Raw genomic sequence first — 20,752 nt, 5'->3', positions numbered from 1 at the left:
TGTAAGGATCAATCTTTTGCTTGGACCGACCAGTGTGAAGAGAGCTTCCTATATTTGAAGCAAAAGTTGACTAGCGCCCCAGTGTTGGTGATTCCTGATACCAGTAGACCCTTTGAGGTTTACTATGATGCCTCCCATAAGGGATTGGGATGTGTTCTGATGCAAGATCAAAGAGTGGTTGCATACGCCTCAAGGTAGTTGAAGAATCATGAGAAGAACTACCCCCACACACAACTTGGAGTTAGCAGTTGTGGTGTTTGCACTGAAGATCTAGAGACACTATCTATATGGTGCACAATTCCAAGTTTTCAGCGACCATAAGAGCCTGAAGTACATGTTTGACCAGAAAGAGTTAAACATGAGACAGAGACAATGGATGGAGTTCTTGAAAGACTTTGACTTCGAGTTGTTGTATCATCGGGGAAAGGCGAATGTGGTGGTTGACGGCTTAAGTAGAAAAGCAATTCACGCATCTCATATGATGGTCAAGGAGTTAGACTTGGTGGAATAGTTTAGAGACATACGGTTATAGGTGGTTTTAGATGAGGGTGTCATTAGATGCAGTCATCTAACCGTGTTTAGTGATTTCCTTGTCCTCATAAAGGAAAGGCAACTATCTGACCCCAAGCTGCAGAGGATAGTGGCATTGCTTGGCACCGAGAAAGCCAAAGACTTCATGATAGGAGGTGATTGGGTGTTAAGGTTCAGAGACAGGGTTTGCATACCTAAAGACTTAGAGGTGAAAGGTATGATTCTTGAGAAAGGACACAAAAGCCATTTTAGAATGCACCCAGACATGACTAAAATGTATCATGATCTGAAGGAGTCTTTCTGGTGGTTGAGCATGAAACAGGATGTTGCTCGGTATGTGTCGTCGTGCTTGACCTGTGAGAAGGCTAAGACAGAGCATCAGAGACCTGGAGGGATGCTACAGTAGTTGGAGATACCAGAGTGGAAATGGGATAGCATCGCTATGAATTTTGTTACCCATTTGCCACAGACCGTGAGGAGCCACGATGCCATATGGGTTATAGTAGACTGTCTGACCAAGAGTGCCCACTTTTTAGCAGTGAATCTGAGGATGTCCATGGCGAAGCTGGCGTAGTTGTATATCAGTGAGATCGTGAGGTTGCATGGAGTGTCGTCAAGCATAGTCTCTAATAGAGATTCATGATTCACCTCCTTTCTGGCAGACGCTGCAGGGTGCCTTGGGTAGTAGATTGACTATGAGCTCAGCTTATCACCCCCAAACTGATGGTCAGTCCGAGAGGACAATCCAGTCTCTTGAGGATCTCTTGCGAACGTGCGTGCTTGATCATCTAGGTGCTTGGGATGAGGTCTTGCCTTTGGTGGAGTTTACATATAATAACAGCTTTCATGCAAGCATTGGCATGGCGCCATATGAGGCCCCCTATGGCAAGAGATGCAGGACACCATTGTGTTGGTACTAGAATAGGGAATCAGTGGTGGTGGGACCAGAGCTGCTGAGGCAGACTACTGAGAAGGTCAAGCTCATACAAGAAAGAATGAAAGCATTCCGGAGTAGATAGAAATCTTATGCTGATCAGCGGAGAAGACCCTTGGAGTTTGCACCTGGGGACCATGTCTTCTTGAGAATTACCCCGACTACTGGTGTGGGAAGGGCAATTCGCTCGAGGAAGTTGTCTCCTAAGTTCATTGGCCCCTATCAGATTCTGAGAAGAATTGGACCAGTGGCTTATGAGATCGCCCTGCCTCCTCAATTGGCCAACCTCCACTCGGTGTTTCACGTTTCATAGTTAAGAAAGTATGTGCCTAACCCCTCTCATGTGCTTGAGGTGGAAGACTTGCAGATTAGAGGAGATCTTTCAGTGGAGGTTCAGCCTGTTGGTCTTGGTGATATCCAGGCAAGATAGTTCAGGGGGAAGTCCATCAATCTAGTGCAAGTCATCTAGGACAAGAGAACGGGTGATTCCACTTGGAAATTAGAAGAAGTGAGAAAGTCATATCCACACCTGTTCTCTGGTAAGTCTCAAATTTTTGGGTCAAAAATTTTTGTAGTTGGGCAGAATGTGATACCCCCTTTTATTTTTCCCCTTCTCTTCTCATTCCATACACAAAACCACTCCCAGGCTCAACATCCTTCCTCTTCTCTCTTCACTAATCTCCCTCACTTTCTCAAACCAGAGGACTACAACCTCCATTCTGACCTATCTTTCCTTCCTGTTGCAGCAAGCAAGTCAGAAAAATCAGCACAGTACTATCCTCCCTAGCTAAGCCTCCTTTCCATCCGCGTAAGACAGATTTTGTCCCCCAATTCTTTTCAATTTCGAATTTTGGGAACTTCATTCTTGCTAAACCAAATTAAGGTCTCATTCTTACAGTGTGAACTTGTAATTCCAATTTCCTGAGTTGCAAATTTAGGTGCCTCACTATGGGAAATCATTTTTGCTAGTGGTGATCATTGAGGTAAGGGAAGCTAACCTCTTTGCTAAATTTTCGTATAGAAATTGTCCTTGAGTACTTGGATTGCATGATTTTGTGTTTGATTGAGGTTTGGATTAATTATTGGTGTTGAATTAGGATTCTGGTAAGAATTACGTAGCTTTGCATGTGAAATAGATTGGAATTCTGATGAGCTCGCTCAGGCGAGAAATGTACCCTTGCCACTGCGCGAGCGCTCGCCTAAGCGAGCTGGTCTCACTTGAGCGAGAGTCACTCTTGTATAAGTGAAACAACTTAGCCTGAGCGAGAGTTCGCTCAGTTTTGGAGTTGCTTTATGTTTAGGGCCTCGCTCAGGCGAGAGTGACTCGCCTAAGCGAGATAACCCTCTAGCTTAAGCGAGATCCTCTAGCTTGAGCGAGTACCACTACAGAGTTGTGTTTATTTTCTCTGATTTAAGTGAATGAAGCGTTATTAAATGAAACAATGTGATATTTGTTCATGCTATGCTTGGATTTATGTGACTGGTAAAATATATATATATATATATATACATTGATATATGGTGAAATTGCATGGAATTGGATGAGTCCATCTTCAAGAGTAAGGAAGCCAAGGAGAAGCCATGCGAAATTGATGAGGCTTCCATGGAAAAGGATGAAGGTGCGGATGCTAGAAGATGAGAGGAGAAATGATGTGGCAATGGTGTTTGGAGAAGCTCTCAAGTGAGGTTGGGCCAACACTTAAGGAAGGGGGCTAGAGGAAACCAAGAAAGAGAACTTTATCCTAAGTTGATTCACAAAAAGAGAGGTGTTTGAAGTCATCTCAACAGAGTTTCTCTACTATATTCATGAATGAAAGTGCAAGGGTCCTAAGCTCTCTATTTATAGTAGAAAAAGATAGCCAAGTGGTATAGAAAAATGGATCTAGAATGTGGTATTTGGAGCCAAAAAGAGAGCATGAGGCAAGTGTGACTTGTCACCTAAGCAAGTCACAAGGAACTTGCTTCTAGGCGCATAAGAGAAGCTTGGTGACCAAGCTTTGAGCAAGAAGGATCTAGATCCTCTTGAAATGCGCTCTCCCTCTTGTTGGGCTAATTTCAAGCCCAACTCTTCTTTGGTCCAATTCTCTTCAAGGCCCAAAAACCCTCCAAGGCCCAATACATGGCCCAAACAAAACCCTATTCTATAAAGTCCAAAATACAAGGCCCCAAAAAAACCCTATTCTAATATTTACAAACAAAGAGTCCTAGGCTAGGTCTTCACATCTTCCTTGGCCCATGTGAAGTTCATCTTGGGCCTTGTATGTGCATTGGAGGCCCATTCCCCTTGTATCCTCCTAGCCATGACTCTTGTTGTAGGTCCCTTGGTTAGAGGCATCTCTTCATCCCCTCCCTCTTGAGAAGGATTTGTCCTCAAATCTATAATTTCTACCTCGTCATTTGTACCACCTACAAAAGGTATTAAATCAGCAACATTAAAGGTGGCATGTACATCATATTCCTCAGGCAACTCTAGCCTATATGCATTATCATTGACTCTTTTCAGCACTTTAAAGGGGCCATCACCTCTAGGGCTAAGTTAGACTTCCTTTTCTTAGGAAGTCTATCTTTTCTGAGGTGTATCCACACTGATGAGTCCATCTTCAAGAGTAAAGAAGCCAAGGAGAAGCCATGCGGAATTGATGAGGCTTCCATGGAGAAGGATGAAGGTGTGGAAGCTAGAAGATGAAGGGAGAAACGATGCGGTAATGGTGTTTGGAGAAGCTCTCAAGTGAGGTTGGGCCAACACTCAAGGAAGGGGGCTAGAGGAAACCAAGAAGGAGAACTCTAGCCTAAGTTGATTCATAAAAAGAGAGGAGTCTGGAGTCATCTCAACAGAATTTCTCTACTATATTCATGAATGAAAATACAAGGGTCCTAAACTCTCTATTTATAGGCTAAAATGAGACCAAGGAGTCTCCAAAAAGTGGAGGGAAAAATGAGTCTAGAAAGTTGAATTTTGGAGCCAAAAAGGAGCATGTGGGAGGTGTGACTTGCCACCTAAGCAAGTCACACTTGTCTTGCCATGGGAAGCTAACTCTCATCCTTGGAGAGCAAGTTTGAGAAGCTTCTAGGCTTTTCTAGAGTAGACACACTACTCTTGGCCCATTTGACCCAATTCCCCTTTTTGGTCCAAAATTACTTCTAAAGTCCAATTTCCTCTAAAGCCAAATACATGGCCCAAAGAAAACCCTATTCTACTAGGCCTAAAATACAAAGCCCAAAATAAAATCCTATTCTAGTATTTACAAGCAAAGTGTCCTAGGCTAGGTCTTCACATCTTCCTTGGCCCATGTGAAGTTCATCTTAGGCCTTGCATGCGCATTTAAGGCCCATTCCTCTTGTATTCTACTAGCCATAAAAAGAATCAAGACAATTAAAGATAGCACAAAAGAATGGCCTAATAAAAGTATAAGGCCCAAAATGATTATTTATTTAATGACAAAGAAAAACTAAATGGGTCAGGCAATTGGCCCAAGCTGAAAAGCCCTATAAGGTGATATTCATCACACACCCAATCCCCTTCGTCAAAAATCATTTCCCTCTTCCCCTTATTGTTGTACTTAGCATACCTCTCTTTGTTGCTGGATTTGTCTTTTAATCCTCTCATGCATTTTCTTAACAAAATTAGATTTTGCCACCCCTTCTTTATGAATGAAATCAAAAGATGTAGGAAGTGGTAACAAATCCATAGGAGTGAGAGGATTAAAGGCATAAACAGCTTCAAATGGAGAGATCTTAGTAGTCCTATGAACTACTCTATTGTAGGCAAACTCAATATGGGGAAGGTATTCATCCCAAGATGTGTGGTTTCCTTTCAAAATTGCCCTTAGAATAGTAGACATAGATCTATTAACAACTTCAGTTTGCCCATCAGTTTGTGGGTGACATGAAGTAGAGAAATTAAGTTTAGTTCATAGCCTTGACCAAAGAGTTTTCCAAAAATGGCTAAGGAACTTAGTATCTCTATCAGAAACTATGGAGCGGGGTATACCATGAAGCTTACCCACATCTCTAAAGAAAAGCCTAGCAATGTTGCTAGCATCATCCACTTTGTGGCAGGGTATAAAGTGTGTCATTTTGCTAAAACGATCTACCACCACAAAAATGGAATCAAAACCCCTTTGTGTTCTTGGGAGTCCTAAGACAAAATTGATATCGTTGTCGTTGGGCGATCAAATTACCACTACTTTAGCAACTTCAGTATTGCCAGTTTGTAGTGAAGAAAATAGTTAGGGTTAAGATAACCCTGAGTCGTCTCACAACGAATACGGAATTGATCTCAAATATTTGATTCTCAAAAATGCAATTTAAACTAGCAACTATAAAAATAGGGGGGTTTTGATATACAAAGAAAATGACACGGAAGATTGTAAACACAGTAATAGTAAATAGGTCAATTCCACTGCTTTTTCTAAATAAGATTCTTCATTGGTTATCTAGAGATTATTGTTAAATTAATTATTGTTGTTGATTTACAAATAAATCAATGTAAAGACTCAATTCATTTGTTGGCATCCTCACTTTTAGTCAAAGTACAGTCTCAATTAAAAGTGAGAATTGTTTAGATTGTCCATAGTAAATTTAATCAAAGTACAGTCTCAATTAATTTTACTATGCCTAATCATGTCTATTCCTTTGTTTCTTTACCAAATAGAAAACTTAATTAATCAAAGTAAAGTCTTGACTAATTTTAGTTAAAGTAATTACCTCTAATCAAATTAAAGTCTCAATTATTGACAAAAACTTATCTAATCAAATGAAAGTTTCTAAACAAAATCAAAGTAAAGTCTCAATTTAATTTAAAAACCTTTTAATTCATATGATTAGCATGCATGTAGATTTAAAATCATTATTTTCTATTCGATTAAGAAGCAAAGGACATAGATAAACAAAAACCACAACAATAATCAAAATAACAAAACATATAAATTCATCTAACCTCAGAATCCATTTAAGAAATTACAGTGGAATCAACCCTAAAAGCTTAGCCCTCCATGGCTTTGATGGAATACATGATGATATGAAGGAAAGAAAATAAAAGAAAGAATGAGAGATGTGGTGGAGATGGTATCTGCCAAAACCAGAGAGTTCTAAGTGTCTAAGCTGTAAGTTGTAAAAAAAATGTCAGTCCCTTCTGCTCCCTTAAGTCTCTTTATATAGGCTTCAACTGGACTTTGGGCTTTATCTGTCAGTTGCTAAAATCTTTTATTTTTATTTAATTAATTAGCAACTTAATTGTTGTCAAATTTCCAATTCTGCCCCTCTCATTTAACCATATTTGCAGTTTTGACCAGTGTTGACTGCTGACTTTGACAGTTGACCAGAGTTGACCAGTTGACCAAATTTGACCAATTTGACTGTGCAATCAGAGGCTGACACGTGGCGCAGAGTGCACTTTCCAGAATTAGGGTTTCTGCCCCATGTTTCTTCCTTGGCTGCGCGGCTGACGGCGGCTGCTGCCGTTTTTCCGGCGTGGTGGCGCGACGCGGTGGTGTTGCTGCAGCGGTGGCTGACGCGCTCGTGGGAAGAAGAACTCGCGGTGGTGGTTCGTGTGCGCTGCGCAGGTTCGCGCGACGGAGCGGAGATGGTGGAGGTTGGATGCTGACAGAACTGCGCAGGTCGCGCTGGCGGTGTGCTCGCGGTGGTTGCAGGTCTGCAGTGGTGACGGAACTGCGACGATGAGGATGCGCTGCAGAGAAGATGATCGCGAGTGGCACCGCTGGATGGTTCGTCGTGGCTGCGGGAGTTCAGTGGTTGAACGTGGTGGCCGGAAGAAGACGAACTCGCGCTTTGATGGAGGAAGATGGTGGCGAAACAGTGGCGGCACTGCTGCAGCTGCGTGGTGGTGCTAATGGTGGCTGACGAAGATGGTGCGGAAGGCTGCTGTTGGACGCGAGAAGAAGATGGTGGCGCCGCCGCTGCTGTAGATTGGTGGTGGCCGGCGAGGTTGGTGGCGGCGGCTGCCGTGGAGGGTGGAAGGGAAACTAGGGTTAGGGTTTCATGTGTGAGATGGAGGAGATGATGACGTGGCAAGATCTGATTGGTTAATTTGGTGAGGGTAGGATTATGACACGTGGCTTGTTCTGGTTGGCTAATTTTAAGAGGTGGGGATTGCCACATGGCATGATCTGGTTGAGTGGAGTTTAAATGGTAGGAGGGGTGCAACTTAGTGGAAACTGGGGGTGCAGAACAGGTTTTTGTGGTCCACTTGAGGGAGGAGTGTGCAAATAAAATCTGGGGGTGCATTTAGCTCCTGATTTATTCTTTTTCAGAATTTCTTGATTTTGGACTTATTTTGTAACTTTGAATATTTTAAAATCACACTATTAATTGACCAAAAATAAATTCCAGCTGCATTAACAAACGTTAGAATATCCAATAATATTTTATGCAACTAAAATCAATTTTTACGCCACTTTTACCAAACTTACTCAATAAATCCAATAATCACAAATCCTAATTAAATCAATCTTTAAGCACAGAAAATTCAATTAAATCCCCAAATTTAAATATTAAATGAGGGCAAAAATTTGAACTCATCACACACCCACACTTATCCTTTTGCACTCCTGGCAAAATTGAACAATTTCAAAACTTTTTTCTGAGGTCTTTTATCCCATATTTTCAGTGGATTAAAGAAATGAATACCAATGGAAACAGATCAAACTTCTAGAAATCATGTTGTCATGCACAAACAAATGGATAAAATTCTGTTTTTCACACATGAGTTAATCTTTTGAGTTTACAAGATAATCAAATATGAAAGAGAAACACTCAAGTTAAATATATATTTTCTCACCAAGATTCGCTCAAGTGTTTTGGCTTGTGTTTTCACTCAAAATATCCATGCAAGTTAACACTCTCAATGCTTAGCAAGACTCTAATATTCACACTTTCAGAAAACATGCATTCAAAAATCATGAGGACTTTTCATAGGTTATAATGAGGCCAAGGCAAAGGTAGGAAAAACTTTAGGATTTGTGTGTTTTTGAAATAGTAGGGAAGAAAGAGTTATGGAGCATAGTTTCAAAAACAATCCTTACTTCTCTCTTTTTTCTCTTTTTTGTCCTTTGTTGCTCTTTTTCAAACAGCAATCACTTTTCATTTCAACACTCTGTCGTCAACAATTATTTTCCTTTTTGCCATTTTTATAACTTTGTGGGGGAAATACTCACCCCCACACTTTATTCCTCAACCAATCTCAACATAATCCACTAGCTCCTTCTTTCTCCTAAGGTAAGGAAAAACATGGTCTTTTTCTTTTTAAGGTTTAGCAATATGCTCAAAACAAGAAAAAGAAGTTTAAGCTCAAGGGCTACCAATGGATCAATGTTATGGTTAGCTTATTTGGCCAAGTAGCTAAAAACAAGAAATGCCTCAGTCATATCAAATCATGCATGTTCACCTAAGATGCAAAACAACAGAATCAAGCTAAACATTTGAGTATCAACAAGACATGAGCAAATCACACAAGAAAAATAGGAATGACACACGGTAGTTCATCCTTACAATAAAGCTCAAAACTCACAAGGTCAAAAACTCTTTCACAAAAGATTTATTCCAGAAACTCTCAAATCAACTCAGTCAAGTAAATCACAAAAACAATCCATTCATAACACATGACTCTTATTTTCCCAGAATTATGACCGTTCCAATTAGTAAATCAAATCCAAAAATCCAATGTCAATATGTTTTATTGAAAACAGAAACCTTTTTTTTTTAATAAAAACAAACAGAAAACAAAATTAGAAAAGGAAAAACAAAACAAATAGAAAACAAAAACAGAAAAGGGGGAAAATCTCCCCACACCCCCACACTTTATCCATGCATTGTCCTCAATGTATTCAATATGTATAAAATGCAAAGAAAAAGTATGAAGTGTACTTACCTCCTCAAGGTGGAAGGTATGAGGGAGAAGTCAAGTTCATCCCATCCATCGTCTTATTCAGCATATCTTGATTTTCATTGAATATCCGAAGACGATGCCCATTAACTTTAAAAGTTCTTGCTGAAGATTCTTCCTTGATCTCCACTGCTCCATAAGGGAAGACTTCTGTAACAATGTATGGTCCTTCCCAAGAAGAACGCAACTTACCACTCATGTGACCAAGCTTGGATTTGTATAGTAACACCTTCTGGCCTACCTTGAAATCCTTTCTAGCCACAAGCTTTTGGTCATGGAACTTCTTGGTTTTCTCTTTGTAGAACTTTGAATTTTCATAGGCTGCAAGCCTAATCTCCTCTAGTTCTTGCAACTGAAGCTTTCGCTCATTTCCTGCTTCTTCCAAATCCAAGTTGCATGCTTTCACGGCCCAATAGGCCCGATGTTCAATCTCCACAGGTAGATGACAAGCCTTTCCAAAAACCACCCTGAAAGGTGACATACCTATAGGTGTTTTGTAGGCTGTCCTGTGTGCCCAAAGTGCATCATCCAATCTTGTTGCCCAATCCTTTCGACTAGGCTTCACTACTTTCTCTAGTATCTTTTTAATCTCTCTGTTAGAGATCTCTGCTTGTCCATTGGTTTGGGGGTGATATGGTGTAGCAATGCGATGTGTCACCCCATACTTCTTCAACATGTTCTCAAGTAGCCTATTACAGAAATGAGTCCCCTGGTCACTGATGATGGCTCGTGGTATCCCAAATCTGCAGAAAATGTTAGACCTGACAAAACTCATAACAACTCGAGAATCATTAGTCCTTGTAGCTATGGCTTCCACCCATTTGGAGACATAGTCTACAGCAAGCAAAATATAAGAAAACCCAAAAGAAGGAGGAAAAGGACCCATAAAATCAATACCCCAAATATCAAATACCTCACAATATAGCATGGGTTGTTGAGGCATTTCATCCCTTCTTGTAATGGATCTGGCTGCCCTTTGGCACTGCTCACAATTTTCATATACCCTCTGTGCATCTTTAAAGATAGTAGGCCAATATAATCCACAATCCAACACCTTTCTACCTGTTCTTTGTGTGCCATAATGTCCACCAAAAGGAGATGAATGACAGAACTCAAGCACATGAGGTATCTCGATATCTGGAACACACCTCCTTATGACTTGGTCACTACCAATGCGCCATAAAATTGGGTCTTCCCAGATATAGTACTTTGCCTCACTTTTTAGCTTGATTCTTTCATATTTGGAGAAGGAAGGAGGAATAGCAGAAACAACCAAAATAATTAACAATGTCAGCAAACCAAGGTTCAGGAAACATACCTTTCACAGCAGTCAATGCTAGGAGGACTTCATCAGGAAAGTCATCCTTAATAGGAATGTTATCTTCTCCATTTTTAATCCTGCTAAGATGATCAGCTACCAAGTTATGTGCTCCACTTCTGTCTAGAATCTCAATGTCAAACTCTTGGAGCAGTAGCATCCATCTGATCAACCTTGGTTTCGAATCTGCTTTCTTCAGAAGGAATTTTAATGCTGCATGATCAGTATAAACAATTACCTTGGAACCAAGTATGTACGGTCTGAATTTGTCCAAGGCAAACACAACAGCCAATAATTCCTTCTCAGTCGTGGTGTAGTTAGCCTGCGCTGTATCCAATGTTCTGGAAGCATAATATATCACATGTGATAGCTTCCCATCTTTTTGTGCAAGCACCGCTCCTACTGCAAAGTTTGATGCATCACACATCAACTCGAATGGTAATGTCCAATCAGGTGGCTGGATGATAGGAGTGGTGGTAAGCGCCTTTTTCAATGTATCAAATGCATCTTTGCACCTCTCTCCAAAGTCAAATACTACATCCTTTTGCAACAAGTTGGAGAGAGGGTTGGCTATCTTGCTGAAGTCTTTGATAAACCTCCTGTAAAATCCTGCATGTCCAAGAAAAGATCGAACCTCTTTCACAGAAGAGGGGTAAGGCAATTGTGAAATAATATCAATTTTAGCAGGATCTACAGATATACCATTCTTGGAAACAACGTGACCTAAAACTATACCTTGTTCCACCATAAAATGACATTTTTCAAAATTTAGAACAAGGTTAGTTTCTTCACATCTCTCCAAGACTCTAGCAAGATTAGACAAGCAATGATCAAAAGATGAACCATATACACTAAAATCATCCATAAAAACCTCAATACAATGCTCCAACAAATCTGTAAAAATACTCATCATACATCGCTGAAATGTTCCAGGAGCATTGCAAAGGCCAAATGGCATTTTCCTATAAGCATATGTACCGAATGGACAAGTAAAAGTAGTCTTATGTTGATCCTCTGGGGCAATACAAATCTGAAAATACCCAAAGAATCCATCAAGAAAATAGTAATGAGACTTACCTGCCAATCGATCTAACATCTGGTCCATGAATGGTAAAGGAAAGTGGTCCTTCCTGGTGGCCTGGTTTAGTCTTCTATAATCAATACAGACCCTCCAGCTATTCTGAATACGAGTAGGAATCAACTCGTTCTTCTCATTCTTGACCACGGTGATCCCAGATTTCTTGGGGACCACATGTACAGGACTCACCCAAGTGCTGTCAGAAATGGGATATATAATACCTGCTTGTAGCAACTTGGTGACTTCTTTCTTCACAACCTCCATCAGTTGAGGATTCAGTCTCCTCTGAGGTTGCCTCACTGGCTTAGCATCCTCCTCCAAGAGTATTCTGTGCATGCAGAAAGAAGGACTAATACCAAGAATATCTGCCAAAGTCCAGCCTATTGCTCGCTTGTGATCTTTGATAACCTGCAATAGCTTTTGTTCCTGCTCATTAGTAAGCAAGGCAGATATAATAACAGGGAGTTTCCCATCCCTCTCAAGATAAACATATTTCAAATGAGATGGTAAAGGTTTCAACTCCAAAGTGGGTGGCTGTTCCACAGATGGCAACATTTTACTGCCTAAGGTAATTTCAGCCACCTCAGCATCACACTTGGACGCCACAGAGGTATCAAATAGTGACACCGCGTCCTCAACATCACCTGTTTTAAAATTTTCTCTTTCGTCTAAAATTGAGCCCGAAACATTCGAAAAAGAAAAATCCAAAGAAGAAGAAAAACCAGATAAAATGCACGTTGAACTGCACCTTCTCATCTCCTATCTCCATAGTCAAGGATCCTGCATGCACGTCTATCTTGGTACGTGCTGTCATCATGAATGGTCTTCCCAAGATGATTGTGGTTGAACTCATTCCTTCATCATCCTTCATATCCAAGATGTAGAAATCTGCAGGAAAAATTAACTTGTCCACACGGACAAGCACATCTTCTAGCACACCTGCAGGGTTAACTGTGCTACGGTTGGCCAATTGAATGACCACACCAGTAGACTTAAGAGGTCCAAGATGAAGTGAAGTAAAAACAGATAAAGGCATTACATTAATAGAAGCTCCTAAATCTAACATAGCATTGTCAAACTTAGTACTACCTATAATGCAGGGAACAGAAAACATACCTGGATCCTTACACTTTTGCGGCATTCTAACTGCAGGCTTCTTAATTAAGCTAGAAACGTTTCTTCCCATGTTCACTACCTCTTTGTCCATAATACGCCTTTTATGTGTACATAATTCTTTGAGAAACTTGGCGTATTTAGGAATTTGTCTCACAGCATCCAACAAAGGAATGTTTATCTCCACTTTCTTGAAGGTATTCAGGATTTCTTTGTCTAACTCCTCCATCTTTTTAGTTTTTGGTTTCAAACGGTTTGGATAGGGAGGAGGAGGAGGAGAATAAGGAGAAGGATTTTCAGAGGAAGTATTAGGGGATACCAAACTGGAGTTATCACTGGGTGCAGGCATCTCAGATGTTGCTTGTGTTGTTTCATCTGATCTTCCTCTTTCATCATTAGGTACAACTTCATTGTCCTTATCTTCATCTTCTTGGGCATCCCCAAGACCTTGTATTTGCTTACCCGATCTTAAAGTAATAGCACTTACATTTCGCGGGTTAATTACAGTTTGTGCAGGCAAATTGCTTGAGCCTTGTTGAGACTTCATCTGATTTAACTCATTTGCCATTTGTCCAATCTGGTTCTGCAAATTTTGATTGGTTGCTTCCATCGTCTGTTTCAACTCATTGATTTGTCCCTTCATCATGTCAGCCATCATTTTCATCATTGCCTCCATGTTTGAATCACCAGAGGTTGCCGCTGGATGTGGTTGTTGCCTCTGTTGAGGTGGAACATAAACTTGTTGGTGTTGAGGCTGTTGATTTCCCCATTTCTGGCTGGGATATTCCTTCCAATCTGGGTTGTACTTGTTGGAGGACAAATCATGGTTGTATTGCTGCCGAGGTGGTCTATTATTGCCATAGATGTTTGCAGCATATGCCTGAGGTTGTTCATTATCTAACGTCCCTGTCTCTTTTAACATAGAACAAGCCTCTGTAGGATGATTAATAGAAGCACAAATTCCACATAAAGTAGAAGGGATAGGCTTTTTCTGTAAGTCTGTCAAGGTCCTTACCATGGCTGCTAAGTCATCCAACTTCCCTTCTAATTTCTTGTGATCTGCAACATATGAAGCTTCTACTCCATGGGTTCCCTTCAATAGAGTTATAGAATTACTCCTTGTGGAAAATTGTTGATGGTTCGACGCCATAGTTTCAATCAATTGTCTTGCATTTGTTGGCGTTTTGTCCACCAATGACCCTCCACTTGCAGCATCTATCATTTGTCTATCCATGATACTCAATCCCTCATAAAAGTATTGAATGAGGAGATGCTCGTTTATTTGGTGATGAGGACAGGAAGCACACAACTTTTTGAATCTCTCCCAATACTCGTGAAGACTTTCTCTTTCTTGTTGCCTTATCCCATAAATATCTTTGCGAATAGCAGCAACTCTAGATGCTGGAAAAAACTTTTCCAGAAATAATCTTTTCAGAGTCTCCCAGGTATTGATGGATCCTGGTGGAAGGCAGTATAACTAATTCTTAGCGGCATCTTGCAATGAGAATGGAAAAGCCTTAAGCTTGATATGTTCCTCTGTCACTGTTGTAGGTCTCATGGATGAACAAACAACATGAAATTCCTTCAAATGATGGTACGGGTCTTCTCTTGCTAATCCATGGAATTTGGGTAAAAGATGGATTAACCCAGACTTAAGCTCACATTCTCCATCTGGATATTGGATGCACATGTTTTGTGTAATTGCTGCATCCGGTGAAGCCAATTCTCTTATTGTTCTTTCTTCCATTCTATCTTCTTGAATTTCTGGTTCAGGTGATGGATCAGAAGATATGTTAATCACCGGTGGTGATTCTAGTGGTACACTTTCAGTGGTAGGTTCAGATGATGATGGTGCTCCTTTAGTAGAACACCTAAGTTCAAGTCTCCTACGTGATTTACGCAAGTTCCTTTCAAGTTCTGAATCAAGTTGATAAAATTAACCCGGATTGGCCCGAGTCATGCACTATGCAGCAAGAGATGCAGACCTGCGAAGAGGAGGTGAATTGGGTTAACTTCAGGAAGAGGTTTCTGGAGAAGTATTTCCCCGACAGCGCTAGGCATGAGCGCGAAGCTGAGTTCCTTACCCTGCAATAAGGGTCGATGTTAGTGTAGGCCTCTGTGGATCGATTTGAGTACTTGGTGAGGTTTTACTCCCAGACTGTGATGGAGGAGTGGCGTTGCAGGAAATTTGAAGGTGGCCTAAGGCATGAACTGAGGCGCTTCATTGTACCGTTGAGGGTCAAGAAGATTCCTGTCTTGGTCGAGCAGGCCAAGAGTGTGGAGCAGTTGGAGATGGGACCCAACAGAGTTAACAGATCCCAGAAGAATTGTCCTGAGGGCAGACAATAGAAGAAGCCCTATAGCCGACCGTCATCATCCTCACAGAAGTTGCGATGCTATAATTGTGGAGGAGAGCACCTGAGGAGAAATTGTACACAGCCTGCAGGTAGTGGGGGAAACAGTGCTAGCACTCGCAAGTGCTATGCGTGTGATCAGCCGGGGTACTTTGCCAGTCGGTGTCCTAATAAGAAGACTACCACGGGAGCACGACCTCCATCATCTTCGTCAGACAGGCCTAGAGCAGCAGGCCGAGTCTTTGCTTTGACCAGCACAGAGGCCACTCAGTCAAGTAGTCTTATACTCGACTTTTGCTTATTGTTGGGTAACCGGGTGTTAGTGTTGTTTAATTCAGGAGCTTCGCACTCCTTTATATCTCATGACTGCGTGAAGAATTTGGGATTGTCGACTCGTGATCTGGGATGCGAGTTAATAGTCTCAACACCAGCATCTGGACAGGTTTCAACTAATTCTGCCTGTGTTAGATGCTCGATAGAGGTAGAGGGCAGGTGATTCAAGGTGAACCTAGTATGCTTGCCTATGGAGGGACTGGACGTGATACTGGGGATGGATTGGTTGTCAAGTAATCATATTGTCATTGATTACGGACGACGCAGAGTGGTGTTCCCAGAATCGGAAGGGTTTGAGTTGATCTCCACTCACAAAGCTTCAAATGAGATTGAAGAAGTAGCTACCTGCTACATGATAGTGGCTCATAGAGAAAAGAAAAGCTCAGAGGAACAGATCAGAAGTATACCGGTAGTTGACGAGTATGCCGATGTTTTTCCCAATGAAATACCCGAGTTGCCACCTAGCAGGGATATAGATTTCTCTATTGATCTAATCCCTAGGGCGAGTCCAGTGTCGGCGGCTCCGTATAGAATGGCACCAGCAGAATTGGTAGAACTGAAAAAGCAGACCGAGGATCTGCTAGAGAAGAAGTTTATCAAACCTAGTGCATCGTCGTGGGGAGCCCCTGTGTTACTAGTGAAAAAGAAGGATGGGAGTTCTCGGTTATGTGTAGACTATCGGCAGTTGAATAAACTGACAATAAAGAACAAGTACCCACTTTTGAGGATTGATGACTTGCTTGATCAATTAAGAGGAGCAGCTGTGTTTTCCAAAATTGACTTGAGGTTGGGATACCATCACATCTTGGTCAAACCGGAAGACGTTCAGAAGACAACATTCAGGTCAAGGTATGGACATTACGAGTATGTAGTAATGCCATTTGGAGTGACTAATGCTCCAACGATCTTTATGGACTATATGAATAGGATGTTTCAGCCCTATTAGGACAAGTTTGTGGTGGTGTTCATAGATGATATTCTTATCTACTCCAAGAACAAGGAGGAACACGCAGATCATCTCAGAGTGTTATTGGCAGTACTTAGAGAACATCAGCTCTATGGTAAGTTGTCTAAATGTGAGTTCTGGTTAGAAGAAGTGCAGTTTTTAGGTCATGTTATTTCAGCACGTGAAACCTGTTTGCATGCTAGCTTAGGCGAGAAATCTTAGCTTGAGCGAGACAGGCTTGGTTGCTTAAGTTAAGGCTTCTAGTCCAAGCGAGTTTAGTGTAGTCTATGTGCATTATTGTATACTTTGATGAAACATGGATCAGGAGATGCTGTGCCATGAACGGGTAGGTTCATGGATGGTGATTAACATGTGATGGTATGAGCGGGGAGGTTCATACTCGATTACTCTCCTGTAGGGATACGAGCGAGGTAGGTTCATATGTTTCATGCTCATAATTGAGAGATGTTGCGTGCGGGGAGTTACGTAGCTTGTGAATCACATGTGTTGGACTACGGGCGGCTAGGTCCGTAGAGTAGGACTACGAGCGGCTAGGTCTGTAGAGTAGGACTACGAGCGGGGAGGTTCGTAGAAGCAGGACCACGAGCAGGCAAGTTCGTGTGAGCATCAGGAATCCTGAGTCCATGACTAACCTTGTTGTATGTTAGTAGTTGAACAACATTGAGGCGTGTTGAGAATGTAACCAAGATGTAATCATGATAATAAGATTGGGTGTTTTCTATTATTTAATTTCTGTGATTTTTATATATATTTTTGAGCTCACCCTTTCTGTTTGTGTATGCCGATGATCGTGTAATTTTACACGGGAGCAGTTGATGATACAAGTAATGCTGTTAACACTTGAGATGGAGAGGGGGACTAGCTGGGAATTAGAGCTAGGGATTTTCTATGTTTAAAAGTTTTATTTGGAACTTGTAAAAGCTTTGGAATTATTTATTGTTATCAGATGATTGTTGGTATCGCGCAGCGAAATATTTAAGCATTTGGACAGAAACCAAGAGGGGGGTGAATTGGTTTTAAGTAATAAAATTAATACTTTAAAATTTTTCCAAAATTTATCGATTAAATCAAATATTAATTTCTTTAAACACAATAATAGATGAAATAAAGAGATAGAGAAGAAGATTGAACACAAGTATTTATACTGGTTCGGATCAAAAGACCCTACGTCCAGTTGTTAATCTCTTAAAAACGAGATTAACTAAATCATTAACAAATAACAGATTACAATCAGATAGTAAAAGTATAAGGAAAGAAAACACCTCTCTTGATCACACAAGAGATGAACACCTTTCTCTGAATCACACAGAGAACCTTGACCTTAGCTTTCCTAGCAATAGCAGCAGCACTCAATCTCCTAGAACACCTCTCAGGAAAAGTTATCGCTCTACCCACACTAGGTTTTTTAAAGCTTCTTTTGAGAACACTCAGAGAACTCTCTTGTAGTCACAGCACTAGCACTCTAGCTTCTCAAAAAGGTAAGTGAGAAGTAACTCTGATGTTCCTTAAATAGGGGTTCCAGAAATTAGGTCAAAAAGCTCAACAGTCGCGTCCAACTGACCAGGATAATCGATTATCACTAGTGATAATCGATTATTCCAGTGCGTTTTATGAAAAACAAATTTTTGAACAGATAATCGATTATCAGAGGTGATAATCGATTATTCCAGTGCTTTCTTGAAAAAATTGGTTCAACTTAGGATAATCGATTATCCTAAGTGATAATCGATTATCACTTTGATTTTTCGAGAAATACCAGAATTTTCTTGTACAATATTGATTCTAACAAATCTAATTACACTTTTCAAGATAGCTTTAAACACAACAACACATCTTCTTCATATTGACTTCCAAATGGCTTTCAGACTTCTTTTATCATCATCAAAATCTTGCTTCAACATTTAGACTTGTATTGCTTTTGCCAGCAATCTCTCCATTTTTGATGATGATCAAAACAATATGTTTAAAGTATCTGCAATCAAAATATCTTACAAGTAGATTTGTTAGTAGCACTGTTTGGTTTAAACTTTTAAACTTTTTCTCCCCCTGTTTTGATCATATGAAAAAAGTTTTAATAGAGAAGCTCCCCCTCAATTAGACAATGGTAAAGAATAACAAAAAATAGACTTTTATTAAGAAATAATAAAACTGGAAAACATATTACAATAGCAATAAAAAATAACTATGATGTAGACCTATAAAAGTCTTGACTCATGTCATCACCTTATCATATTTATCAAACTTATGTTCTAAATTACAAATCCTAGAATCTAGTCCTCTAATTAAGGCCAGTGACTTCTTCATGTCGGTGAGTGGAGAGAAGAAAGAATTCTTCAAGTCTTTGGTTTAGGTTTAAAATGTGATCCTCTAAAGAAGAGGATGAGCCACCAACACTACTGGATGATCCAATATTTGTGCAACAGGAGGAATAGGAGCAGTGGGAGGATTCTCTTCTTCTTCATTGTCTGAGGAAGGCATATCATCCTTGTGAATGTAGGTATTCCCAAAAGGAATAAATTTCATCTGCTTCAAGGAGTTTTCCGCAATTTTGTTTGCCTTAGTGGTTTTATGAGATTGTTCATCAGAGACATTTACTCCTTTGTACTCACAAATACGAGAGATGAGCAAGGAATATGGGAGTGGATATTAAGGCAATCTCTTGGCTTTGAGCATGGTGTCAAGAATTATGCTTGGCCAATGGTAGGAATGTGGTTGAGCATAGCATAGATGATCATAAGATCTGCTTCACTGCACTGTGCGTGATTTGTACCACGTGGACATAAAATCCAAACAATAAGATAGTGAAGTAGACGCTCATCAAGTTTGAGAGGTCCTGCTAACAATTGGCGACCTATTTCTTGATTCGGTCGTCGCATAAAGGATCTATAAGCGAATATTTTGTTGAACCCTTCAATGCCAGCAGTGAGGATTGGAGATGTGCCATCATGAATAGGAAATTGAGCAACATTTTCCCAAATATCATCATCCAGAATAATGTCAACACCTTTCACCTTTGTAAAACCCACGCCATCTCTGAATTTGTAATTGAAGTAGAAGGCTCGTACCAAATCGGGGTAGTAGGTGCCTTGCATCTCGGTGAAGAATTTTACCCCTTGTTCAGAAAGAAAAGTAGGAATGGTGAAATGGTGATTGACAAACCATTGAGACTGGATAAATTTCGGAGTGATAAGGGGCTTGTCTTTCCATAATGTGATGAATTCAGATCTTCTATCTTCATCTGAAATTCATCCTTCAATGGAGGCAGTCTTAGGTGCAATTGAGGGTTGAGAGGCACGAGATGTAGTCCTCCTGCGGGTAGGAATCTTCCGACGAGAGGGTTCAACCATTGTTGAGGTAAAAGAGAGGGAAGCTTTGAGAGTTTTTGAGAATTTTGAGAAAATGATAGGTTCTTGAGTGTGGAAGGTGAGAAAAGAGTGTTCTGGGGACCAAAATGGCTGATATATATATATATAGAGAAGGGTCTCCAACGGCCATATACACGCAATTTAATGCAAATCTAGTCGTTGCAACGGCTAGTTTTTGAATTTATTTGGTCCAACGACGTGTAATAATCGATTATCAGAAGGTGATAATCGATTATTGGTTCAAGAACTGGGTAAAATATGAATCCTGACAAGCTGATAATCGATTATCCTAAGTGATAATCGATTATTCCAAAGAGTTTTTCATTTTTGGCTCAGAATTAAAGATAATCGATTATTGCCCCAAATAATCGATTATTCCAGAATGTTTTGGGATTTTTAAGGGTGGCTAATAATCGATTATTGACACTTATAATCGATTATTGACGCTATTTTTCGGATTTTTAAGGAAATTGAGTTTTTGGCAATTTAAGAGATCTCTAATATGCCTAAGTCTCTTCTTAGTTCATAAAATCTATCTTTAGCTAAAGGTTTGGTAAAAATATCAGCTAATTGATGTTTTGTATCTACGTATTCTATCTCACAATTCCCTTTATTTATGTGATCTCTTAGGAAATATCCCTTATTTCAATGTGCTTTGTCCTAGAGTGCATTATGGGATTTTTGGTTAAGTTAATAGCACTGGTATTATCACATTTCAGAGGTATATGATTTAGAAAGATATGATAGTCTTCTAATTGTTGTTTCATCCAAAGAATTTGAGCATAACAGTTTCCAACTGCTATGTATTCAGCCTCTATAGTTGACAAAGCCACACAAGCTTGTTTCTTAGAGTGCC

At 40.3% G+C, this 20,752-nt stretch overlaps 2 protein-coding genes across 2 annotated transcripts; both read left to right on the top strand.

The window, feature by feature from the left end:
- Positions 1-358: 358 nt before the first annotated feature.
- On the top strand, positions 359-937 carry LOC114180574. The gene is made up of 2 exons (XM_028066882.1): positions 359-502; positions 605-937. The coding sequence occupies exons 1-2, from the start codon at positions 359-361 to the stop codon at positions 935-937; spliced, it is 477 nt and encodes a 158-aa protein (XP_027922683.1).
- A 14,103-nt stretch (positions 938-15,040) lies between these two features.
- Positions 15,041-15,727, top strand: LOC114180573. The gene is made up of 2 exons (XM_028066881.1): positions 15,041-15,184; positions 15,317-15,727. The coding sequence occupies exons 1-2, from the start codon at positions 15,041-15,043 to the stop codon at positions 15,725-15,727; spliced, it is 555 nt and encodes a 184-aa protein (XP_027922682.1).
- The last annotated feature ends 5,025 nt before the right edge of the window (positions 15,728-20,752 follow it).

Source organism: Vigna unguiculata, chromosome 4, assembly GCF_004118075.2.
Source record: "Vigna unguiculata cultivar IT97K-499-35 chromosome 4, ASM411807v1, whole genome shotgun sequence".
Lineage (NCBI taxonomy): Eukaryota > Viridiplantae > Streptophyta > Magnoliopsida > Fabales > Fabaceae > Vigna > Vigna unguiculata.
This window is presented reverse-complemented; position numbering and strand designations above follow the sequence as displayed.

Bases quoted from the DNA above. Each gene is read 5' to 3' on its own strand.
- LOC114180574 (XM_028066882.1), top strand. From the start codon at position 359: ATGAGACAGAGACAATGGATGGAGTTCTTGAAAGACTTTGACTTCGAG. The intron at 503-604 runs GTGGAATAGTTT...GTCCTCATAAAG, and splicing joins TGGTCAAGGAGTTAGACTTG to GAAAGGCAACTATCTGACCC.
- LOC114180573 (XM_028066881.1), top strand. From the start codon at position 15,041: ATGGAGGAGTGGCGTTGCAGGAAATTTGAAGGTGGCCTAAGGCATGAA. The intron at 15,185-15,316 runs GTTAACAGATCC...AATTGTACACAG, and splicing joins TGGAGATGGGACCCAACAGA to CCTGCAGGTAGTGGGGGAAA.